Source organism: Sphaeramia orbicularis, chromosome 18, assembly GCF_902148855.1.
Source record: "Sphaeramia orbicularis chromosome 18, fSphaOr1.1, whole genome shotgun sequence".
Lineage (NCBI taxonomy): Eukaryota > Metazoa > Chordata > Actinopteri > Kurtiformes > Apogonidae > Sphaeramia > Sphaeramia orbicularis.
In genome coordinates, this window is record NC_043974.1 from 31,205,372 (window position 1) to 31,233,011 (window position 27,640).

Consider the following 27,640-nt stretch of genomic DNA (forward strand, 5'->3'; position numbering starts at 1 on the left):
AACACCCTTGTTAATCTTCTGACTACATAAAAAAGCATTTACTGGTGTAACCTACTTTCATTATAGGGCACTGTGGTTTAAAAAAAAAAAAAAGGTACAAATAGATGAAGTTACATAATTTCATGGGTAGACAATGACAGACAATATATAATTAAACTGTAGTGGCCATGCTGTAAAATGCATTTATCACTGGTTGGTTTTACAGTCACCTTCTGTGTACTGAAAGAATTCGCACACAAAAAAAAGGTAGGTGTTCAAATGTAGACGTTAGAAAAATAAATCAATTTTCAGACATCTCGTAGTCCCAAGAATTGTGTATCTTCTGTACAAGGTCCAAGGAATCCGTATTGATATTTTGAGATTTCAGTGTCTAAACAATATCCAAAATCTAAAGCGGAGTGTTTATAAAGGCGCCAAAAGCATCCCCTTGAACCTCCGCTGCCTTGTGGGCCTGAAGCAGCGTGAGTTGTTGCTGCAGCGGGGTTGTAGAGGAGCTTATGACAGAGGCAGACCCAGAAAGAGGAGAAAAGACAAATTGAATGAAGGAGCACAGGGACCATTATACCCTTCAGAGGCCTATAGCAGCCCCCTTGTAACGGATGTTGAAGGTTTTCTTCGCCGTCCTCTGCTCTCACACTGTATGACAAATATCTGTTTACTCTTTCGATCATCCTAGGGGCTGAAATAATGCACTCTGTTGTCCCAAGTCCCCAAATGCCAGACATGCATCAGCACTTCTATCCTCTCAATACTCCTCTTTTCTTCATTGCTACAGTCTCTACTTTGCTTGCCGGTTTCTCTGGGCTTTTTTCTGCAACTAATGAAGCTTTGAAAAGCTGATGCCAGCTCTTGACAGCTAAGGTGTTGTGAAAAATAGTCCAAAAAGCGGCAAGAAGAGCTTGTTTCAATTATTCTGTGCTCCTAGTCACAGATTAAAATGATGATCTGGAAAACAATCTTCACACTGTATGGTTCTTGTTCTCTGGAGGACTCTATTCATTGTGATTTTTTAACACTCCAACTGCAATGCAAATCATAATACCCTCTGTTGTTACTTGTTATCTGTTCTTTAGATGTGGAATTGCAAAAGAGTCCTTGAGCCGGGCTTTTCCGCAGCACTCGCCCACACACACATAAACAATGCCGTACAGATGTATCTCTTCCCTCAGATATGGAATATGTTCTTAGAGATGTTGTTTACCCTTCATGCTTGACGTGATTTCAGAGTGGGGGTGGTATGCAGCCGTCCGTCTCGTGTGCATTACATGTTGGAAAAGACCAGGCTTGAAAGCTCTGCTTCCAAATGCAGCGCATACTCAATTATACAAGGTAGAGTTCATGTGTATACAAGGCCTCGATGTGGCGACCCAGGTTATTTTACCCTTGTAGAGTTCCCAAACTATCATCTCCGTGCACAAACTAAACCACAAACTGAATGCAAAAGCACGTAATTAGCCTTGTTTCCATTAGACCCGGTCAATAAAAGGACAAAAGTGTTTCAGTCACTATCAATAATTATGGAAATGCATGTTAAATAATTAGTTCTTTCAAGTTTAAGTGCTAATGTTTTTGTCTCGAGGCGTTTTGTGGTTAAAACCTGAACACTTGAGAAATGTGGATGTAGAACAATGAAAACAATTATAGTGATTCATGCTTTTGCTAAATGTGTGTTAAGTAAAAGGGTGTGTGAAGTATTTTAGCTGACAATGTAAACAAAATAGACCCTAACAGACAAAAAAAAAAAGTTTAATATCGTGGTATGAAATTAAATTATATGCTCTTGAGACCCACAAATGCATGTTTGTCCTCTGTAGGGGACAAGATTCATAGCTTTACTTAAAAAAAAAACAAAACAAGGGTATTCCATTAAAGGAATGAATAAATAAATAATGAATTTATCTGAAAAAAAAAACATTGCATTTTGATGTTTCTAATCAAGATCATTATTGTTAAAAAAGATTTTGAAAAAGCCAAAACCTTTACTTTATTGGGATATCAGTGTTTTTTAATTGCCTAGTCCTAGTTTCTATTGTATTTTGTGCTGTTGAAAGAGTTGAAGGAGCTGAAATCAGAGGAGAGCCACTTTTCCAAACTTCAGTTTCAAGCCACGGAGTAAAGCAGGAGAGTCAGATCTGACAGAATCTGAACAGCGACCTGTAATTACAGCTGTCCATCATCCTCTACCTGTCTGAAAACACCTTTGGGCACCCAGATCCTGCCGTCACGGTGTAAATATTCTACAGCCTTGAAACAGTCCAGAGGAAAGTTGGAGGATCAGTGTTTACTCTCATACCAGTCGAATGACAAAGTGCTGAGTGCTACTGGGAGATGGAAACATCCTTTAGGAGCACATTTAACACATTTAACTCATTTAACATGATCGATCGCCTGTTTGCGTAGCACTATCCTGGACCTGTCAACAGTTTGTATGGCTGGTTTTGTGTGTTTGTTTCTTCACCTTCATGGTTTTTTGATGGTTTGGATATAACTGGCTCTGTTTCCAGTTTCTGATGTTTTCTTCTGCTGCTTGTTTTATTAAAGTGTGCATCGGGACTTCTACTGTCCTCCTTTGATGACTTTGGCCATGTAGTTTTTTCTGCCTAACCAGTTGATGGAAACATATCTTTTTTTTTTTTTTTCCTTCTACTTAACCCATAAATACCCACTACGACTTTTGTGGCAGTTCCCAAATTAAAAAAAAAAAAAAAAAAAAAAAAAAGATTATTTATATTTAACTTATAAGTGTTTTATCATCATTTATCGCCATTTGTAATATTCTTCTTTTTATTTTGAGTTATTTTCAGTGTCAATCATGTATTTTCCTATATTTCAGTCACTGATCATGTAGGTGTTCACAAAAGCTCCGAGGAAATTCAAAGGTTGTTATATCAGAAACAGAGAAAACTTAATTAAAAATTGACTTTTTTTTAGTAAAATACATCATGAACTGAATATAAAAACAAGTGTGTCCATCCACTGTCATTTGTCAAACTCCATGGGTTTTACTGGTGAATCAATGTTGCAGAAGATGACAATGTTTCCACGTTCACTACGGAGCCTCTGAACGTCCAAATGAGTCATATCTGGTGACCATTAAAAGATGACAAACTGCATTTTACACCAATTATTTACTTGTATTAATAGGATTAGTGGATCAACAGGTATTAAACAGTTTACATTAGTAGATGGTCTTGGTTGCCAGTGGCTGTTTGGGTCTTTGTGGGTTAACCCAACTTGCACACTAAATTTTACCACTAGAAGTCACACTTCCACACTTGCACAGACTTTCTGAATGAGACTCTAGCAACTCCAGACCACTAAGTTGCAGTAATGCACGTCTAACATACCTTTAGCCTCGTAGCATAATTACCTAGCTCATACTTGTAGACAAATTGTGATATCTGTATAAAATGAAGCAGCAGTGTTTGGACAGTAAAGTTGCGCAAATATCACGATTTGGCCAAAAATATGAGTTGGGTAAATATGCTATGAGGCTAACAATTTGTTGACAACTGGGAATAGACTCAAATTAATAAAAATACTAGCACTGGCAGAGCTCCAATAAAGTGTGAAGATACATCACAATAAAGCAGTGCCTTGAGCAGTCGACTACATGATTCCTCATCTGTTTTCAGCTCATCTTTTCTCACTTCAAGTCTGACCTGATGTTGGTGTAGTTTTAGCTTCTATTTATGTTCATTTATGCTCAGCGTTAAATACATTTTCAGAGATCTTGCAGGTGCATATCCAAACAGCAGAACCATCAGAAACCATGGGGGGCAGTGTTGTAATTCAAAGTGAACAATTTCCAGAAATGACAGAACTTTTCAAAAGGCAATGTGTGAAGCTACCAACATATTCACGACAACTTATTGTTCTCAATATCAGCATTAGTAATACATCCTTTGCCACGTTTGTTATCATTGACTTGACAAAAAAAAACTCCACTGTTTTTCTTGGCATTTGGCCAATATGTTAATTCAGAGCGGCGCCCTCTCATTCCAGTGGACACAGAAGTATAAAGGCAGTGATATTTACACCATTGGAAATGAAAGCATCTGTTTTCATTACATAGAGCATGATTGAGCCTTAAAGCCACCACACTTCTTCTTATTGAAGCCCAAAAAGCATGTGGACATTCTAGTAAATGGATGGTTTGAAAAAATACAACCAGTTTAACCTCTAAAGTCCCATTCATGCTCGCTTTACGTACATAAATAGGTACGTCTGTTTCAAATGTTGTCAAGCATCAGTGCCCAATGTGTCCATTATGTTGGAATGAGTGGTTGTCAGTCAGTCCACCAGAGGGCACCACTCTTAAGTAACATACCACATTAATTAATACTATGAAGAAGAGTTAAGTTTTTTGAGAAGAAGAGGAAGAAGTTATTCTTCCCATCATTCCATCTGGCTCAGAAGCTTTGGTCATTTTTGCATCGAGTGATGTTCATTTCCTTAAGTTTGCTGTTGTGATGCTAAGCTAGCAACACTTTTGAACGTGCGTGCCTGTCACTCGCTCTCTGAAACACATCATTTACCCATCAGCCACCTTTTGTCACCTGTTTTATGAAAGGGTGCAGCAGAAGTAAACCGCTAATACAACAGGAAGGATTAATTCTCCATTATGCGTGAACTGAATCTAATATTTGTGTAGGAAACCCACTATGCATTTATCATGGTAATCCCAGTATTGCAAAATCCATATCATGGAAGCGTATGACATCAGTGACAGTGTAAAAACCAGTATACTGCCCACCAGTATCCCCCATCCATATACATATGCGTCTTTAACACAGAGCATAAATTGGCCTTAAAACTGGATTAGATCAGCCAAACCAGAAACTGGCCCTGTTGTTGTTTGTTTGACAGTTACATGGAATTAGAGCCAGTGTAAATGCAGTTTGACATCCATCCAACTGCAGTATTTGCTACTATTGTGAGCTGGCATCATTATGAATTCAGTGCAGGTGAAATTGGAACAAGCAGTTAAACAAAATATAACTGAGATATTTTTTCCATTTCACCTATGTTGTGACCTTAAGCACTTTAATGCAGTGCTCCGTTATGGTGCTTATATGGCTATTTGGAATTGAGGAATACTGAACTTTGCCCATGACAGTAAATAAAACATCCATGAAGAAGCAGTAAATAATGTAAACACACAGAGGGAAGATGGAACCTGTCCAGAAAGAGGAAATGGAGCGTTAAAAGGTGGCACATTTGTCAGGACTGCCCTGGGGCTAAAAAGCCCATCCCCACCTGCCCCACCTAGTGCACATCCTCTAATCTTGAGCCTCAGTGGACCAACTGTACAACATGTTTTAAACACAGCTTAGTAAAACAAGTTTTCAACACAAATACTGGTGGTGGTTGTGTTCTTTTACACTGCTGTGGTGGAATCACATCTAGCTAAAATGTAATGTATATTCAGTTTTTAGGAAAATTGAATCTTTTCTTCAAGTTTAAGAATAATTCATATCCTGCATTTGGCCTTAGGGTTCATTTCCATGGCTGAAACCATTATTTAGAGCCAGGACACTATTATTTTCCAATCTCCCATCTCTGAAATATATTGCAATGCCATTTTTAGCCTCTCATTTGTATAATTGGATTCTAAAATGTCTAAAAATCCTTCTAGGAATGAGCGGAAGCTGACGGAATGTGCGCTGTTGTCAAAGCACAGACTGTCAGTTCTGGAGTTTTTAACTAAAGGTCATATTTGATGTACAAGACAAAATGCCATGACAGATCTATTTGTTTAGTAGCTATAATCAGTGTTCAGTGGCTAGTAAAGCCAGCAATAAAACATTTACAACAATCTTAAGTCCGCACAAAAAGTAGCGCTATGAATACAGTTGCCCGTGTCGTTTATTTATTTTACTCACTAACATGACTGATGAATAAAATAAATTACCCTTGCGTATCCATAGAGTTTTTGCTCTGGTTAGTTGGACGTGTTTTAATAAATAAAACGGCTATGTGGTGTTGATTAAAGATTATTTTGCTTTAGATCTAAGCTGCATAACCTCCCCATGCTGAGACATAGCCCCGTCTCGTGTTTTGCTGAGTGTAGGTGATAATAATTCTTAGAACAGGTGCTGCACCATAAGCCCCAAGGCCTAGGGATGTGAATGATTAGTGGCACTCCCCCAAGATGCATTGCTCCTCTGTATTAAAACCAAACTCTGCCTTTTATTCCCTCCAGAGTTTATTAAGTGGGCCAGTTGCCATAGAGACGCTTTGGCAGGATATTGCCAGGATAAGCCGTAATGGGTCTCTTGACGCAGTTCACTCTGCTCCTGTGGAAGAACTTCACTCTCCGGAAGAGACAAAAGGTATGCCGGCGTTCACCAGCCCACTTTACAAATCAACGTATATATATCTGCTAAAATTGGTCAGCAATGGAAGGAAAATGAGGATATCGTCCCAGAGTGTTATCAAGGGCAAGTAAGTTATTCATGGGAGAGGAAGGTAATAGGAGGGATTTACTACAAAAATTGTCTCCTATAGATGTAAGCTGCCTTTAACTCTCCTGCTAGAGAACAAGAACAATCTTACCCTAATGCCGACCAATTCCAAGTGTCACCTTCAATTTTTGGAGATCTGTCTCTTGTGCACGTTATGTCACATTGCCAGTGTTTTAGTTCTAACAAAGCCAGTCTTCAGCCTAATGGAACAGGATAGGGAGTGACGAATGTTAAAGGCTTTGTTTGAAGGGCAAACACTTTTTTTTTTTTTCCCTGACTTTTCCTTCCAACTGACTGACTTTATTCAGCCAGGTTACGATTCAACAGAAATCAAGAGATACTGTTTCAACACATTATTGGAGTTTTTGCTGGATTAGGACCCATATAGTTCAACTAATGGACTTTGAATTTAAGCAATAATCTGCATTTTCCTCCGGTTTGTGGAAGATGTTTCACATTTTCAACTCTGTATTGACTCTAATAAACACTGATTCATATAACCTACTATAGTATGTAGATGTTAACTAGCCCATATTCCACAAAATTGGTTGAAAGTATCAAATTTTACAAGTTCAGTCGTGTCCTGAACCTGAAAACACAATACAATATCCAAAGATAAGTTCACTGTTTGACTTTTCCTTCCAACTGAGTTTTGACCTAATGTTCAACACATTATCTGTGTTTTTGGCTGACGGACATATAATTTAAGCAATAATCTGCATTTTCCTTGAGTTTTTGGACAATATTTCAGATTTTCAATTAAAAAATATGTCTCTTTGCATGACATGAACCATATATACGACTCACAATTTGGAAAAAAGTCAGTCTGATACTGCAGATTCTTCACTTTGTCACTGATATTTCTATTACTATCATGTTTTCTGTCACTTCCATCCTTTAAGAGCTGACTAGAGAGACAGAATGACAGGGGAAGTGTAAGAGTGAAAAAAGGATGAATGGTTTGAGGCTGTTGACCTAGTGTTAACTCTGATAGACACTGATTTTATCTTTCATTTAACTTACTATAGTCTGTAAATGCTAACTCACCCATACTCCACAAACCTGGTTAAAAATATGACATTTTACAAGCATGTTGCTGTCTAAAGTCATACACTTTATGGACAAAAGTATTCAGACATGTTGAATTTGTGTGTTTCTTTTCTAACAGGGGTCTGGGACACAAAACAATAATGACAAATGTCATAATATAGTTTTATATTGTGACAAATATCATTGCACCGCATTTTTTTGTTTAAATTGTTATCTTTGCTTTATATCTCAAATCAGCATGAACAGGACATTTTATAAGCTGTAACCATGATGTGTCCTAATATTTTTGTCCATATAGTTTATAAACATCAATATTTCTGTACAGTTTAATGGAAGATTTTCTTCCTAAGTGAGATGTGAAGAAAGTAGATGGTCAGTTGTGGTAGAAATTTATTATTTACACTCAGAGTATGAACAATATGCTTTGAAATTTAGAGGTAGAACATTTAAAACTATATTCATAAAAAAAAAAAAAAAAAAAAGATAAATTAAATAAAAACCATTTCTGAGGTATTTTGGAAGCAGAGATAACAACTTAAACAAAACTAACCAAAACAATGATATTTATCACAATATAAATCTATACTATGACATTTGTCATTATTGTTAAAGTACACAAATAACCTTAACTAGTAATTAATAATAATAAACAAATAAAATGCACAATACAGAGATGGAAAAACAGCACAAAAAACATCAGATCATTGACACTTCAATACACATGTAAAATTCAATGAATTCACAAGACAATATCACGTACACAACACACAGCATTCACGCTAGGGCTGTAGCTAATCCTTATTTTCAGTTGCTTTCTCAATAATCAATTCATGTTTGGTCTATAAAATGTCAGAATATGGTGAAAAAGTGTCACCCAAAGCCCAAGACGACATCCTCAAAGGTCTTATTTATTCATCAACCACCCAAAGACATTTAGTTTATTGACGTAAACAAGAAAAGGAACCAGAAAATAATGAATATTTAAGAAGCTGGAATTCAGTTGTTACTTTATTTCTTAAAATGACTAAAACAACTTGTCAATTATGAAAATAATTGCTATTTAACAACCAATTGATTAAATGCAGCAGCTGCAACTCACACACAACATGAATCAGTTATTAAATCTTAAAAGAGGAGGTTTTCATGGGATGTTTGATGGTAGATCAGTGTTGTTGCTGTTTTTGTTTTGTTTTTTTGTTTTTTTTTTTCAATTCAGTGCTTAGAGGTTGATGTGATGGTGGAACAGGTTAGTAAGATTATAGAGAGATTTAGGCTATTGGTGAGGAAGACAGGTTTTGTTCAGTCTGTAACATGAGGAATTGAATTGTTTATGTTTATGCATTTGGCAGACGCTTTTTTCCAAAGCGACTTACAGGGGAAAACCAATTAAATCACTCAATCAATCAAATTTTATTTATATAATGCCAGATCACAAAAAAAGTTATCTCATGACACTTTATATATAGAGTTGGTCAAAACCAGACCCTAAGCCAATTTACAGAAACCCAACAGAATTGTATAATAGAATACACTATAATATTGATAATTCTGTTTTCAATCGTGTATAATCAACCTGAATAAATACATTCTGTATATGTGTATCTACAGAGAAGTCCAAATGTAGGAGAGGCTTTTGCCTATTTATGGACCACCGTGGGGGACAGTGAGGAGCATTCCTTTGGTTTCATTCTGTAAATTCACCACCACAAGATGTCGTTAAATATCACGTTGAACCCTTTTATCACTCATTGTTGAAACAGCAAGAATAAAGTCAAACTTTAACATAACTTTTGCAAAAGTTTACATCTACTGGCGTCATATGTTAAAGCCCACATTATATTAAGCTGTTTAATATGCTGTCAAGGAATTTAGTTATTTATTTGGCATTTCCCTCCAAAAACATTTTGGCGCTTCAGCTGCTGGAAAACTACACATGAAACTGGCTAAATGCCTGGTTAGCGTTGGGCCAGTTGATGATTCCAGTGTCCATTGCCAAGGGCGAACAGTCATCACGATGTTGAATCCATCATCATCATCAGCTTATCAACAGCTTTTCTCTTCCTGTTTTTGCCTGGAGCTGCTTACCTCTCACACAACAAATAATAATGCATTCTGTTTTCCAAATGATGCTTGACATGCACCTCTCATGCATCCAGTGAGGCCGCTCTGACACATTAACATCAGCTTCATACCAGAACTGGACCAAAGATCAGGAAACAACCTTTAGAGGTAGAAACACCATCCACCATTCAGCTTTTAGCAGAGTTACAGCCACATTATGACCACTTCTCCTGTATTTTTCCTCTGGTTTCTGGAGGCTCGGGCTTTGTTTGATGGCATTTTATTGCTAAAGCTGAAGTAAACACCAGTCCACATTTTCTTGTACATACAGCTGCAGTATTTCCGTTAATTACCTCGACTTTGGCAGCCTAATTTGTCTCACTGGACTTTTATAATAGACTCAAATATTTTTACACTCTAACATCACTCTAAATAAATCTGTGTGAATCAGACTTGCTGCACGTCAAAGTTCAGAATCTGCACCCACTGTAAAGAAACTCAAGTGCAGAACCTACGAATACTTCCTCTTTTTCTGCTTTTCTCAGTCAGATCAGAGCTTTTTTGTGTTGAGTATACCTGTTCTCTCCTCGGGTTGCTCCGGTTTCTAACGCCATTAACTCATAAAGACCCAAACATCCCCCACCAATCAACATCATCGACTGATCTGAAATGTGTAATACCTGTTGATCCACCAATGCTATCAATACATGTAAAGAAATTGTATAAAATACAGTTTGTCGACTTTTCATGGTCATCAGATATGACCCATTTTGGACGTCATCTGCTACAACATTGATTCACCAGTAAAACCCATGGAGTTTGATAAATGAGAGTGGATTTTTGTTGAGTTAAGTATATATTTTACTGAAAAAGTCACTTTTTCTTCAGTTTTCTCTGTTTTTGATATAATAAACATCAACTTTAATCGGAGCTTTTATGATCAGTACATTAAATATCGGAAAATACCTGATTTTCACTGGAAAAATGCAAAATACAGAGGATTATTTTATGATGATGTGATTTATGTGTTAAATCACATAGTAAATGTTACTTATATGGAAACAGGCATTTGGGAACAGCCACAAAAGTAGCACTGGGTCTTTGTGGGTTAATAAATAAACAGGTTTATATGGGTTAATTCTCCTGTCAGTGCCTCTGACCATGGTCCTGATGAAGTTGATCCTAATGGATAATGCTAATGCTAGGTGCTGTTTGTATGTATTTTGATGGGTAAAATGCAGAGACCAAAGTTCCCTACCGGGACAGTTAAACAGGGTTCCTGTGTGGTCTTAAAAAGTCTTAAAAGTCTTGAATTTCCAAATCTGCAGTTAATACCTTGAAAAAAGTCTTTAAAATCTGTTAAATTTGATATGGTAAGTCTTTAGTTATGTTGTCATAAACTTTTTGGCTGTATTGTGTTTAAAAGTGTCTGAGAAATGTCCAAGCTGCGAAGAAGGTAACATTAGTCTACTCGGTTCCACCCATCCCAACCTGACAATTTATACTGAAATTTAGGAACCAATTTTGCAGCCCCCGGTGAGAAAGGATCACAGAACATTCAGCCCAACACAGTCCAAATTTATTACCACTATTACCATGAAATAGGCTGTGAAATGGGCATTAAATTCTGTTCAAAGTACTCTTAAAAAGTCTTATATTTAACTTGTAGAAACCTGAAGGAACCCTGAATAAAGCATGTTAACCTTTTTTAACCACGCCCACTTCAAATTTCTGACCAATCACACAATAGTTGTCGGACACCACATAAATAAAAAACATTCTGCTTAGTTGATGTGTCAAGAACAAAACTTTTTTTTTTTTTTTTTTTTTTTGCGACCCTGAGAAAACCAATTTTTCTTTTCTTGCGGAGTAAGTAACCTTATGTCTTTGTCTTTATTTCTTCAACAGCCACAAAATAGCATGTGACACAAATATGAACTAAACCAGAACACTTGAGTGACACTGAAGTTCACTAGAAACGGACTGAGATAAACTCATTGGCCTACTAACCTCTGCTAGAAACATGCTCTAAACCCATAAGTTAGTGCAATGCTCCCTGTAAAATACCATAATTACTTGGATGAACATGACGTCTAAAGCAATGTTAGTTGAGGAGGGAAGTTTAAACAGCGACACAATACGTATGACGTTTTTGAAATCTAGATCATGTGAGAAATGATGCTGTGTCATGATCTAAAACACAGGTGTCAAACATGCGGCCCGGGGGCCAAATCCGGCCCGCCAAAGGGTCTAGTCCAGCCCTTGGGATGAATTTGTGAAATGCAAAAATTACACTAAGATATTAATAATCCTTTTAGTTCAGGTTCCACATTCAGACCAATTCAATGTCCAGTGGGCAGGACCAGTCAAATACTATCATAATAACATATAAATAATGACAACTCCAACTTTTTCTCTTTGTAAATGTAAATATTTTCATGTATTTACACTAAAACAAAATATAATTTTGCAAAAAAGTGAATAACCTGAAATGTCTTAAGAGAAGTAAGTACAATGTTAACAATATTCTGTCTGTAATTAAATGTTTTGTGTATTTGTAGATCCACCGTGATGTGTAAGTTATAATGTACATGTGTAAATTATAAACTGAGGCAGAATATTGTTAAAATGACACTTATTTTTTTCAGTTTGTTCATGTTATTCACATCTTTTGAAAAGATAGTTTGTAGATGTAAACCTTTTCATAATGTGAATTTACTTTTTTTGCTCTAAAAGATAGGGGAAAGTTTGGAGTTGACATTATTTATATATTATTATGTTATTATTTTACTGGTTCGGCCCACTTCAGATCAAATTTAGCTCTTTCTGGCCCGTGAACTAAAATGAGTTTGACACCCCTGATCTAAAATAATGATTTGGTGAATTTGACAGAGTCTTCCTTGTGCCCTGGTCACTTCCTATAAGTCCAGTCATTACCTCCCCATTCCCGTCACAGACACTGGCCTGTACATGATAAACCAGTGATATACGATGGATATTAACCGCCTGTGATGTCACCTCCGCCAACCAACAGGCCACACGCTGCAAGACGATTATAGTTTCACCACGTTACACAACTGCGTCTCAGAGGTCAGCGCAAGTTGTCATGGATTCCTGTCAGGCTGAGGAGTCATTTTGGGGGCAGATGAGGATGTTACAAAGAGACGCTGTTTGTTCTTTGATTTATACCATTGCAGTGATGATAGAACTCACACCCACCCACTTGTTCTGTTAGGAATTCAAACACAGCAGCGCGCCTATATTTTCCAGACGAGAACAGAAGACAGATTCAGGGAGGAAAAAGAAAAAAAAAAATCTTTCATCAACTCTCTCAGAATAACTCAGGGCAAAGTCATTTGTAATTTTACAACTTCATATCAAGGAAACATTCCTCTTGTTAATTTTTATCTAAAAGAAAGAACGTAGGGATTATTCTGTTTCGGGAAACATGCAGTGTTTTTTCCCTGAAATATCTAAGCGCACAGTGCTGATTTTGTGCAAAGGATGTCGGATATTTGGCCAATGTCAACATGAAATATTGTTATTAGACAAAACCAGTGGGAGTTAGCAAGGACAATGGTGCTTCTGGAGGGCTTGTAGAGGTTAATGACCAATTATATGAATGCCTCACCAAGCATTTTAAGATTTTATAACAGGCATGAAACCGATTTTATGGTCCAGTATTTCACATAATTTCATAGGAGGAGATTATCTATTCACAAAGACGCTGCTGTCCGATGGCAAATGCCTGGGGAGCCAGACATTGAGAAAGTCCCCCTGATCTCTATGTTCCCGTTCCATGCCTTTTCGTTGGAATACATTATGATAATTCACCCTCTCAGGAGAACTACATCCTCTCTGACACACAGACTGCAGGGAATTAAAGAACTGAATTGGAAATTCTATTGAGTTTCTTTGAAATATGTTCAATGCGATTTTCTGTATTTTTTTTTTTTCCTCTGTAATTCATTGACAAGATTCTACATCTAAATATCTACAGTATGTGCTTATACCAACCACAGCGAGTCTTTACTTTGCTGCAGACAGCTACTTTAATAGGCTTATATGGTTGCCATGGTTGAGCATATTATGTTTTCCTCACCTCTATTTGTCCTCCAGTTTAATTCTGAAGACGATAAGGCCAAATATAGACATCTCATTTTATTATTTGTGCTAATGTGTGGCATAGGATGAAGTGTCTGCACATGTTATTAAGGCAGGGGATTGGCTTTTCAGCTGATGAATCTAAGCAGGTCACCCAACAAGAGGCAGTGGGAGGGATGAGCCACATCGGCAGACCAGGTTAGGTGAGGTTAGCCATGACGATTTGGGGGGGGTATGTGTGAGCGCAGAGCAATGGTATGCCGGGGTAAAAGCCCGAGTGCCAGAGGAGATGGATAGGGGTGAAGAGTCAAGGAAAGATGAACTACAGCATTGTAATGTCTCAATGGAAGCTGTCCTTTAAGAAAGCTGCAGTCACTGGGGATGAATTGCTTTTATGGGCTTTTGCAGATGCGTGTTACCTTGACTCATATGTATTAGAATCCACAATGCTTCAGTATTTGTGCCATGGCAGATGTTGAGGTACATAAAAAGAGCTGCTATGTCTCTACAGCAGCGATGTCAAGCTAATTTTTGTTCAGGGGACACATTCAATTCACAATGATCTGCACTGGGTCGGACCAGTAAAATAGTAGCCTACAAATTATGGCAACTCTATACGTTTATCTATGTTTTAGAGTGAAAAAAGTAAAATTACAATAAGGAAACGTCTACAAATTATCCTTTAAAAAAATGTGAATAACACAAACAGCCAAGAACAGAAATTTCTTGAGAAAAATAAGTGCAGTTTTATCAGTATTATGCCTCAGTTTATCATTTACACACATGCATTACCACTGACAGATCACAGTGGATCTACAAAGGCACAAAACATTTAGTAATAGGTAGAAAGAGAAAAGATTCTGTTATGTATGATTCGTAAGATTCGGTTCCATATGATACCTTTCCACTACCAATTTACTATTTTGACATAAAACAAAATTTCAGCTCAAAAAACATTAGCATTATTATTCAATGTCTATGGAATTTTTACATTTTTACATTGTCTACAAAAAAATATGTACCACGATGAGAAAGTTCAGAAAGTTGTTTCTCTTCTGCATTTTTAAGGAAAGAAAACAACTACATTGCAACAGCATTTAATCATTTAATAATAACATTTAATAATGAAAATAGCATTAATTATTGAGTCATGATACACTCAATGACAGTCATCTGTAATGCAGAATGACTCTAGATGTCTCTGGCAACACATCTCGGGCGATGCACCACAGCAAAACCTTACCAGCAGAAACACTGACTACAGTCTCTACTGTTTGGTCGCCCACTTTTACCAGAGTCTATGTAACATGGTGTTTTTCTGCTCAATAAATGGTCATGAAGATCTTTTTTTTTTTTTTTTTTGGGGGGGGGTTGTACCTGTACCTTCTGTAGGTACCGTAACGTGTTTATTAAAGCCAGAAAGTGTTGCTAGTCTTCATCCAGAAGAGGATTGAGTGTGGCAAGGAGAAGATAAGAGGAATAGTGTGATAGCTGTGCTTTCTCTGTCAGTCCTAAATGCCTGGAGTAATAGCTAGACTAACAGCAAAACACATGGGATGTTGCATGTGCAGCTCCACTTTTATGGACACACGGAGTCTTGCATATACAACACATGACCAGGGCAGTCAAATATTAACCAGCTCTGAGCTTCTCTCCACATGTTACTGAGCTGAATGATCATTATGTCAGTCATTATGAAAACAAAAAGCATTTAGAATTATCACACTGTTACTATTGTTCATCTTGGAACCTTTTGCATAAAAATATAATCCTTTGATTGTCCAGTGTTCACACAAGAGACTTCATTTGAAAAATTTGAACAAAAGTTGTGGAAATTATGCATACCATATCAGGTTTTAAATATGTATTTCCTAAGCCAGGAGTGTCAAACTCATTTTAGTTCAGGGGCCATATTCAGCCCAATATAATTTCAAGCAGTCGTACCAGTAAAATAATAGAAAAACAGCCTATAATTAATGACAACTCTGAAGTGTTCTCTTTGTTTTAGTGAAAAAAAGTAAAATTTAATAGTGGAAATCTTTACATTTACAAACTATCCTGTCTCAAAATTGTGAATAACCGGAACAACGTGGAATTTCTTAAGAAAAATAAGTCCAATTTTAACAATATTATGCCTCAGCTTATTATTTACACATGTAGGTTAAAATTTACAGATCACAGTGCATCTACAAAGGCACAAAACATTTAGTAACTTGCAGAATACTGTTAACATTTTTGACTTTGGAATTTAGAGTTATCATTATTTATAGGTTGTTCTGCTATTATTTCATCGGTCTGACCCACTTGAGATCCAGTCGTGCTAAAATGAGACTGACAGCCTTGGCTATAAACATCTTCAGTGTAATTTTTGGACCTTGCAATTCATCCCAAGGGCCAGAGTGGAACTTTTGTGCGGCCAGTTTTGGCATCTGTGTCCTAAGTCATGGGTGGGCAACCTGTCGCTCCAGGGCCACATTTAGCTCTTAGGCCCTTTTTGAGTAGCTCCACATGGTTCTTTTAAAAAAAAACATATGAAAATGAAAACACTTATTTATTTATTTTTAAACAAATGTTGCTATTATTATCAGAACCATAGTCATTCTGATGTTATGCAGTTGTAACAATACAGACTGCATTCCAAATGAATAAAAAATAGAAGTAGTAAAAGTAGACATTTACATTTATGACACTGAAGGTATTCATCTGTTTACTCCATTGCAAAGAAACCCTTGACATACCAGTCAGTTTTTGCTGCACAGCACAGTTATGACAAATGTCACAGTTTTCTTTAGTTCTGGATTTATATCACAGTTCTGTAAATGCAGAGAAACTTTCATTTATTCTCGACATAATCTGTACAAACTAATCCTAAAGAGCTTCTTAAACAGTCACCACTTTGAGGTAAAACATATAAGGGTCCAAACATTTTTTTTTTTTTTTTTTTTTCTTGTCCTAAAATGGCTCTTCAGATACAGGGTTCCTGAGGGGTCTGAAAAAGTCTTAAAAGGTATTAAATTTGATATGGTAGGTCTTAAGTTATGTTGCTATAAACTTCTTGGTCGTATTGTGTTTAAATGTGTCTCTTAAATGTCAGCGCTGCAAAGACAGTAACATTAGTCTACTCAGTTCCACCCATTCCAACCCCACAATTTATATTGAAATTAAGAACTAATTATCGCTAATTTTGCAGCCACCGGTGAGAAATGACTCATAATGGTGGGAATCAAGGCATTAGAGTAAATAAATAAATTTTCCTAAATTCTAGGAGTCACATGAAATGTGCATTAAATTCTGTTCTAAGTAGTCTTAATAAGGTCGTAAAAAGTCATAAATTGAACTTTTAGAAAAGTGTAGGAACTCTGTGGATAGCAAATGTTGCCGACCCATGCCCTAAGCCAGGGGTCACCAACCCTGTTCCTAGAGAGCTACTATCCTGTATGTTTTAGATGTTTCCCTCTTTCAGTACACCTGATGGTCATTATCAGGCTTCTGCTGAGTTGGATGATAGGCTTATCATTTGAATCAGGTGTGTTGGAAGAGGGATACATCTAAAACATGCAGGATAGTTGCTCTCGAGGACCAGGGTTGGTGACCCCTGCCCTAAGCAAATAGAAAGGATAATTTCCTTGTTTGTGCAGGTGCGGCTGGTTGTGGAAGTGGTATGGCCTCTGTTTCTGTTCATCATACTGGTGTGGGTGCGGGCCACCAATAAGCCAGATCACAAAGGTCAATGTAAGTGGAAGCCTAGTTGTGCAATGTTAATCTTCTTTTTTTTAATTTAAATTAAACTGTAAATATGTAGATATACTTTGTTTACTCTTGCCTTGATCATGCAGCTGGATAGATGACATCCTCTTTCCGCACTATTTCTCCAGGCCACTACCCAAATAAAGCCATGCCTTCGGCTGGTGTGTTGCCGTGGCTTCAAGGTATGATGTGCAACATCGACAATCCCTGTTTGAGCTCCCCGACGCCAGGGGAGACGCCGGGCCAAGTCAACAACTTCAACAACTCAGTGTAGGTCTCGTGATAATTCCTCTGTGTGTGTTTGGATAAAAGTCAAATGTGCTGGAAGGAAATGAACATGTACATTTTTTTTTCTATGAACCAGAATTGCTGGGGTGCTGATAGAGCTGCAGACCTTGGTGGTGGACAAATCGATTCTGAGTCGGGTGCAGATGCTGTCAGATGACATGGAGCTGTGGTCCTCAGTACTGTCAGATTCCAACCCTGGTAACGGTAAGAGAATTCAAATCTGACCCTTGTGAGTGACGTCTTATCGCTTATTTCCAGCTTTCCCGATAAACTAATCTGAAAACAGTAACTTCTCAACAGGGACTTTGTTTTTTGTAATATCATACACTAAGGGACGTTATCTCAACGGGGTCAAAGTGTCGTTTTCTCCCTCGTGTCGTATTGCTGCTGAGTCACGCTTCAGGAATAATTGTCCTCAGCCTTTGCAACAATCACTCTGCCATATCTTTGTTAAGAACTCTCCATCAAGGAAAGTATCCCCTTCATGTGGGTGACAAGTCGGAGGATTTGTTATCCTCCTTTATCCCTCAAAAACAATGGCGTGTGATTATTTATGATGCAATTTGCCATGCAGACTGACAGATCGTTTGTCTTGATAAGTTGCTGCTTTGCATTAGGCTCATTTAGCCTGATGATATTCAGATTTTCATACAGCACCTAATTTGCAAAAAGGCAAAGCTGGGGTGGGGGTAATGGTGATGTTGTGTGTGGGGAAAGGTGGAGGGGGGGGGGGTTGTTTGCTGTTGAAGAAAACTGATCATACTCCATTTGCATTTTGGGGTCGCTGGCTTGTAATATCTGAGATTAAATCCATCAAAGATCTAAGCCGGGGCGTAATTAATAGCATTCGCTGTCTGTGGCAAGAGCACAAAAGTTCATTAACAACAACAGGGAACGGAGCGCTATCAGCACACTCAGGTGGGAAAGGTGATTGTTTTGTCCTTTTTATGCTTTTTTACCAAGGGTTGATTAAAACAATAAGGTGGTCAGTTCAATCAGGAAGAAAACAGTGTTCATAAAAAGCCGTGAGCGTGTTCTCCTTGTCCGTAATCTAACCTTGTGCATGTCTCCTGGTGCTTTTGTATTCAATAGGGGTATGATAATAAGTGTTTGGATATCAGAAGGTTTGGGGAATTGGAGAAACATATCAGACTAGCATAATTAATTCCAGACAATGTGGAGTGATTGGTATTTTTTCCCAACATTTATCCTAATTACAGTGGATGACCTGGTATGAGTCACTTCCGTCTCTCATTCTGATAATTGACTGACTTGCATTCGTAAAAAGGCTAATCTAATTAAATTACGCAACACGTCCATCATCTCAACGGCACATGCGGAGTCCCAGAGAGCCGTGTTGAATACACCCAGCATGAGCACGAGCATGTTATGTTACATTGTTTATGTCGGCACAGAAGAAGAAGCGACAGTGAACAGTCGATTGGTTTTGAAGCCAGCTCTTCTAAATCCTGCCTATCTGTGGGCAGCTAATCAGGAGAAAATGGCTGGTTAACAGTCTGCTGCGTGTTTAGCAACAAATTGTCTGCTCTCACACACTGGTACAGCTCGAGTGTTCAAGCCCTACTTGCACCAGTGAAGGATTTAATTGCAGCAGTCATCCAGAAAGCATAATTTATACTGAAATTCATCCGGCTGCAATGCCACTCAAACTAACAAGAACAACAGCAGGAAATAACCGCTTGATGTTGCATTTATTATATTACTGAGCACCATAGGCCATGAACTATTGTGAAGGTGTCGTCTTTTCATTTCAAATTTGATATGTAACTTATTTGGGACAATGTCTACAAAGTTAGTTCACAGCTCTGAGGAATTTTTTAAACATTAAAAATGTGCCTTTACTTACAATGGGTCATATTTTGATGGCTTATAACACGGACATGGTTAGAGATATCAGTATAGTTACTATTGAACACTGATAGGAAGTCATATATGAACTTTCATGTGGGTCCATGACCTTTGACCTTGAGTGACTTTGAATGTTCAAACTCAAGGTCATCAATGTCTAGATCAGTGTTTCCCAACCTTTTTGAGCCACGGCACATATTTTACATTAAAAAAATCACAAGGCACCCCACCAAACAAAAATGTCACAAAAAGTATATTTATTGAAATATAATGCAAATCTAGTTTCAATATACTTCCTCAGTGTGAAACCTGGGCCTGTTCAGTCGAACACAAAGCTAGTATTCTTGCAGGAATTGAAGAAAGACACACGAATCTTCATCAACAGCTGAATCTCTCTATTTTTGTCTTTATATCAGTCATGCTTGAAAAGCCCACCTCACATAGATAGGTTGTGGAGAAAAAGAACAGAACTGAAATAACTTTATTTTCCAGAATGGGGAACTCCTTGGCTGCAGTCACCGGACACTCTCCTGGAGGGGGGTGGAGGGGTGGGGGGCACATCAGGGCTGCACGGGTGACATTGTCGAGGGATGTTTGGAACAAGAAAGCTGAGAGGGGTGTGTCAGCGACCCCACAGACGGACCCCTTGGAGGTCCATTGAGGTCCATTGTATAATAGTATGGGAGGCATATTTCCCCACCCCAACCCGATACCGGATTAGTGATGTTCACTAATCCGCACATCACTAGTGAGGGGGGCTTTATCAACAAAACACACACCACATCGGAGCCGGTTTACTTTCACTTTTATTTTGCAAGGCCAAACAGGAGACTGTTGTAGAGTGGATCATTGGTGCATGTAGTTGTATGTATCTATATCACACTGCTCGCTTACAGTACCAATCAGGTGAAATTGGATCATCTTCCGTGGCACACCTCGTGATTTCTCATGGCACACTTAGGTGCCCAGACACACTGATTGGGAAACACTGGTCTAGATTTCAACAATCTTCTTCTCCAAAACTACTGGTCAGATTCATTTAAATTATTTTATGATTCTTCCTTTGGACAATATCTGCATTGTTTCTTCACAGTTTTGAGAAATTTAGATTTTTTAAAAAGTTTTTAAATGTTAAAAATTTGCCTTTACTTATAATGGGCCATGTTAATATGACTTATAACATGGATATGGTCAGAGATTTGTGCTACACAATATCTCGTTTTACCATTGTCATCGCGATGTACATGTGCATAATAGTCCCATTGCAGGTCCTGCAACATAGAAGGCAAATTAACTCAGTGTGTTTCAACGGTACCTGACACACACAGTTTGCCGAAGCAGACCACGCCCCTGCACATGGAGTGAGTTGTTGGAAACAACATTAAAAAATGAGCAACAAACAAGAGAAATTCACCGAAAATGACTTGGTGCCAAAAAGAAAAGCAACGTCAGTTATCTGGAATTATTTTGGCTACATGAAGGATGATATTGAAATACATGTTCTGTATCGATAGTGCCTTGCACCTGTTGCCACAATGAGAGGAAACACAACTAATTTGTTTGATCATTTACGGTGGCACCGCACAGCTGTTTTATCCTCCTAAGTATTTTTTCATATCGCAATATATATCGCAGGGTTAAAAAGATTGCAATGTCAGTTTTTTCCACTATTGTGCAGCCCCATTAGAGATATCAATATAGTGTCAAAGACAAAGGCTGAAAATTTCTATGGACCAATAATTGTATTTCCATAAATGGCCTTGACCCCTTGGTAGAATGATCATGATATAAAATCATTCATCCTGTTTTTAGCTCACCTGCTGATGGACCATGAGCTATTGTGAATGCACTGTGTCCATAGGATTTTCATTGTTGCCGTTGTCTTTGTTAGCAATTTCTTCAAACTTCTCCAATGAAATTAGTGGTCAGATTACACATTTTTATGTCGCTTCCTTGGGAAAATATCTGCAAAGTTTTTCACAGCTTTGAGAATTAAAAAAAAAAAATTGATAAATTTTTAAATATTAAAAAATAGCCTTTACTTATATTGGGCTGTATTTTGATGGCTTATAACATGCAAATGGTCAGAGATATCAATATAGTTACTCTTGAGCACTGATAGGAAGTCAAATATGGACTTTCATTGAATGAATTCTCCTCCAGTGAAAGTACCACCCACTTCTGTTGGGAGATTGATCTCCTGCATGAAGACCACAGGACTCGAACATAATGGCAGAACCTGACAACCTCGCAAATTCAACTTATTGATTCTTGATAGAACATTCCGGTGAGCTACAGGTCCATTGGTTCTATTTTTATCAGAAAACAACAGCTGTGCACACTAACTATAGATTCAGTATTAATGCTTTACTTGGATCAATGTTTGATTTTAGGAGAAAGACTGTTTACTGTTAATTACAGCGTGATTTTACCTCTATCACAGCAAACGATTCAAGTTTCACATGCGTTTCTTACATGAACTGTTTACTGATGCACAGATGCACAGATTAACGTATGATAATGTGGAAACCAAGTACAATAAAACAAACAATGACGACAGAAGGAGGAAAAAATGAATAAAGCCAGGTTAAATATAGTATTATATTGTTAGGTTATATTGAATATTTGACAGTACTCAGTAACACCCCCCCGCCCCAAAATCACACCATGTGCATGTGCAACTATATTATAAATATGTATATAATATTCAAATGTATATAAATATTCATGTAAATAGCAGATGTTCTATTTTTTCTCTTTATATTTCATGTTTCACACTTGCACTTTTTTGTATTCGCTGCTGTCAACTGTGAAATTTCCTCATGGTGGGATCAATAAAGTCTTAAAACAAACTAAATTTTACTTTTAAATGCTAATACAGGGCCTCTTTATCTGTACTGGACCAGTGTGGTTTCAAGATTTTTCACTCTTTAAGGTCAACCAGTGATACTTGAGACGGTTCTACGAGATGATGAAACCTTCTCCACGTACCTGAGAGATGAACTGTCGCTTCCACCAGAAGTCATCGAAAGCATCATGACCGCACAGATCAATCCAGTGAGTATATATTATGATACCCTCCATCGAAATTACTTAAAATACTTCTGCAATGCCTTAAAGAGCACACATAACCCAAGTGTAGAGGGGCATTTTAGGTCAAGATCTACCTCTAGGACATTTTTCCCTGACAGCCATGATCACTCAAGTTTTGTTCTGTGTTTAGTTTGCAAAAAGAGGCATTAGAAGCTTCCTGCGAAACGTAATTTGGAATGACATGAACTTGCAACTGTGACAAGAATACAGAGTTCCTCTTTCTAAATGTTCCCCCGTTGATGCCCTGTTATGTCTCAAGCAATATCAGATAAGATGTAAGGAGGTAATTATGTTTCACTGACACTGACAAGGATGCTTAAATGCAATGAGGACGTATTAAAAGATCTCGACTGTCTTATGAGATGTTTCTATGGCTCTGCGGATGTAGAGTGAGGCTCACAGTACTGGGGGGGTATAAAGCAGTTTGCGCCAAAGTCTTGTATCACTGTGGGATTATCGTAATGGTATCAGCATGTACCATCGCAAATCAGAAAAGGGTTAAATCCAATTTCAGTACAGATATAAACAGGAAGCGGTCATTTCTAAATGTATCTGACGAATAATTCAGACGGTATTAAGACAAAATGATGACTTTTTTTTTATATAAATGTATTAAAAGTGTGGCAGGAATGGATGGATGTACAGGGTGTCCACGAAGTCTCTTTCCAATTTTCCAAAACATTTATTATGAAAGCAATTGATGAGATATGTTAATCAGATTTGTTCTACGTACTCGGTGGTTATTTTTAATCCTGTTGATGAAATAGGTTCTGTTAAATAAACCCTTCAATTACTCTAAATGTTTACCTTAACCTTTTGACTGAATATGTGGCACCACAACTGGATGACCTTCAACCAACCATAATTTTTCAGCAAGATGGATTGTTCACCAGATATCACTCACCTGGACTTCTTTCTATGGGATGTTGCGTCCCGGCCTAGGGGTTAACCAGGACGGACATAATGTGCTCCCTTTGTCCTCTTCCAACTCCCAAGCACAACGCCAGACCATACACTACAGTCCAAAATGTATTTATTTATAAATAACTCAAAAAGGGTTCAGGGAGGGCTCAGTGAAAAACAACAAATGATATCATCTTCAAAGTCAAACTAAATTTCCTACTCAAAAATAAATTCAGGAAATAAAAATACAATAAACTAACCTAAACTCCCTTAACCAAACAAAAAAAAAACAAAACAGGAGAAAAATGTTTAAACAAAGAGCCACCCTTCTCTACCAGAAATTCAGGCTGATTCAAAAATACTATATACATCTATTTCAAACACAAAACTAATAAACAGACACAAATGTGCAACACGATTGCTGACAACCAGGAACACACACAATCTCCATCGGGAGCTGGGAAGAGACCAATGAGAGACTGAGCTGATGCATCCAGAGTCATTTTTAAGGGTGGGTTAATCTAATACAACACTATATCAGAACACATATACACATAAATTATGACCCTGGGCCAAAACAGGGATTATGTGAAATATATCCTGTATCGAACACAGATACAGGACATCCGTGACCTGAAGCAAAAGATCACTGATGCCACTGAAACCATTGATGAGACCATGATACAGCCAACATGGAAAGAAATCCAGTAGAAAATAATGGTGCCCATATATAGGTGGATTAAACGAGGCAAAAAACTTCAATATCTACTTTTCATTTTGTAATAATTTCCACATATTTGCTTATTCATTTGCTTTTATAATAAATGTGTTAAATTGTAAATTGACTTTTTGAAAACACTATATATATATATATATATATATATATATATATATATATACACACACACACACACACACACACACATACATATATATATATATAAGAGCTAAATGTACATCTATTCCTGCCAAAAACAATAATAGTAACGAACATGTCAAATGACGATTACTTGTGAGGATAATTTTACAAACCTTTGTCAACCACTATAGTACATATTTTGAAACATAAACATCCAAAATGAAGAGCTGCATTTGAAGTAAAAAAAAACAAAAACAAAAAAAATGTGGGTTTTGTTTTATTCATGTTTCTATCCATTGCGATTGTGTGAATAACTGTTGGTTCTTTGTTTTCTTCTCCTTTCTCTTCTTTTTTCTCCTCCTCTTCGTAGTTTCTTCCGTTGTTTATTTTTGTTCATTATTATTTTTGTAGATGATGATGGCATTGACACATTAGTGATGGGATGGTGTAAATAAATGTCAGGATAAAAGTCAGTCTTGTCCTTCATCTTGTCCTTCATCCTTCTCTTCCTCTTCCTCTTTCTCCTGATTTATTTATATATATATATATATATATATATATAAAATATATAATGACAGTGGGATGCTGTAAATCGTTTAAAATCAGTGTTCTTCTTCCTCCTCCTCCTCCTCCTACTCTTCTTTGCCACTTAGATGTAATATTTCACACATTAACATCTTAATATATGAGATGCCTGGATTATTTCAGTGTCTGCATTTGTCCACAGACACAAACAGACCATTTTGCTAAATGTATTCCTCCTGCATGCATTTACTTTAAATCCACATCTCAAAAACAGTTTTTCACAGAATCTCAAGACTTTTCAGCCTTTCCACTGTGTTATTTTTATTGGCAAACTACACAACTTCATTGAAACACCAGTTTTTGTCCAGGAATACTGTCAAAATGTGTATTGCATAATGTCAAATCACATTATTACATTACCATATATTCAGTTTTAATGGTTTAAGTTTTACTCATTATAATAGTTGTAGAATTCCCATTTCCCAAGTTGGGGGATACATGCAGGGAGAGACAAATAAAATGAAATTGATAAGGCAAAACATTCATTATATCACCTTCGTGCTCATTTTTTTAAAATTTAGTGTTTTTAACTTTATTGCCAACTTTTTCTATAACAGGCAATTTACATCATTAATGAAAAGAGAGAGGAAAACAAAAGAAAAAAAAAAATCCTACTCGTATTTAATACAATAAACACGATTTTATGTACATTTGGGTCTGTATAATATGTCATCTGTCTGTTCTGGACCCTAAAGGTAAATAGGGTTACATGTAAAGTTGTCTTGTTTGTCAACTTCTACTAGAGTTGGTGTTATTTTTCAGATGATGCCAATCCCAAGGCCAAACAACCTGAGGAGCATCCTGTGCGAGGGGACAGATCTGGATGACTACGTCCAATTTAGCAGCCAAGCTGAAAAGGAGGCCTTTCAAAATGTCAGCTGCTCCCTCAGTCCACAGCAGCTGATTAACACCCAGCGAGTATTCCTGCAAAACCTCGACGTGAGAAAAGTGCTTTCCGAGGTGAGCTTCTTCTCACTTTCACCGACACAACAAGCTGTTCTCAAAACTTATCTGGCTTGAGTTTGATGAAACTTGGAGGAATTTGACTTTGAGACTTGAAAATACATCGAATTCTGGAAGAAATAACTTGCAGAAAGGATGCATTTAGGAGCATCCTTCCTAGTAATGTGGCGGACAGTGACCCTGCAGTGGCAGTAAATCCTCCTCCGCAAGGTCATCCACGTCCCGCATCCTCACAAATTACACTCCCTGAGCTCATGAATGCGGTATTAAAAATGTAAATGTGAGTGTCTCAGCCGCCAATGATGCAACCCAGGCATAAATTGAGATGATGCATTCAAGTCCTCATTAGGCATTTTAAAAGGGCTTCAGACGCGGTTAAAAATAAGCGGCTATAATAGGTACTTACCTTGAACTGATAGGAAAAACAAATACAAGTAGTTTTAATAAACACGGTTGCACAAAGGAATTTACAGCACGGATATTCTATCAATTATACTGTAAGATGAGACGGTTTCAGAGGATTAATACAACACTGGAGGCTCGTGGTGTGTTCGCAGTGTAATTCTCACAGGGTTTGCAGTAAATTAAATTCAAAGACAATGATTTTCAGCGCCAACCAATTGAGCAACCAATTTAAAAGTTAAATGTTAAACTTTTTCTGGCTCTGTGACTTAGAAAGATAAAGAGATATCCTTTAAAACTGAAATGTGCAAATGCATCTATTTCACATCCAAACGAAGCAGCAGTGTCATTATTACCGCACAGTTATCTCCGTGTATTTATATATATTTTTTTTACATTTTAAGCGAGAAATAATTTGCACCGGTTTCATGATTTTACTAGAATGCGTGCAATCAGGTGGGAATAATTTATTAGAACCAATGTTTTCTCGAATTCCCTTAAATCTCCCAGTTCCTTTGGGATGATGAAAGCCTGCACTTTTCTTTGAGTTTATCTGTGAGAGAAAATATATGGGACAGAGAATCCAATAAATAAGTGATAAGGCAGGAAGTTCGTAGGAGAGAGCATTTGAACAATTTAAGCCCACAGGCATTTCCAAACACAGAAAAAGAAAAGCCCAGACAAGATACGGCGGAGAAGCTGCTCAGCGCCTCAAGCAAATGGATGGGAAAAAACATCAAGCCTTCACACTTAAAGCTTGACGTCGCTGAATGATTGCGATAACGACGACAACAACAACATAAAAAAAAAGGACAAGGGACAAAGTCGGGGTTTATCTCAGAGGTAGTGAACGGCACAAGGTGATTTAGACGTAGGTTCCACAACTCTGTGTTCGGGGGGAAATCGTTCCAGTTCACAACACACAAAAACAGAAAGCATTTGGATATATGGGAGGTCGATGAAATTACACAGTGTTAATTTAACTGTATTCAATCAGCTCAGCCAATTTGATTGAATTTAACCCATAAAGACCTTACTATCCACCAGTGACCAAAATCATTTACTGATATAAAAAGGTAAATCACTGCTGATCCACTAATTCTATCAATACATGTAAATATTTTATGTAAAATGCAGTTTGTCAGCTTTTTATGGTCATCAGATGTGGTCCATTTGGACGTTCAGACGCTCTGTAGTGAACATGGAAACATTGATTCACCAGGTAAACCCATGGAATTTCATAAATGAT

General features: G+C 37.4%; 1 protein-coding gene across 1 annotated transcript in view; it reads left to right on the top strand.

Annotated features, from left to right (window-relative positions):
* Nucleotides 1–6,269: 6,269 nt before the first annotated feature.
* Nucleotides 6,270–27,640, top strand: part of LOC115438332 (phospholipid-transporting ATPase ABCA1) — a 419,337-nt gene continuing 397,966 nt past the window's right edge. The window contains exons 1-6 of the mRNA XM_030161907.1: nt 6,270–6,335; nt 17,321–17,414; nt 17,558–17,699; nt 17,794–17,921; nt 22,522–22,643; nt 25,789–25,986. Coding sequence (XP_030017767.1) covers nt 6,270–6,335; nt 17,321–17,414; nt 17,558–17,699; nt 17,794–17,921; nt 22,522–22,643; nt 25,789–25,986 — 750 coding nt within the window. The remainder of the gene's footprint in view (nt 6,336–17,320; nt 17,415–17,557; nt 17,700–17,793; nt 17,922–22,521; nt 22,644–25,788; nt 25,987–27,640) is intronic.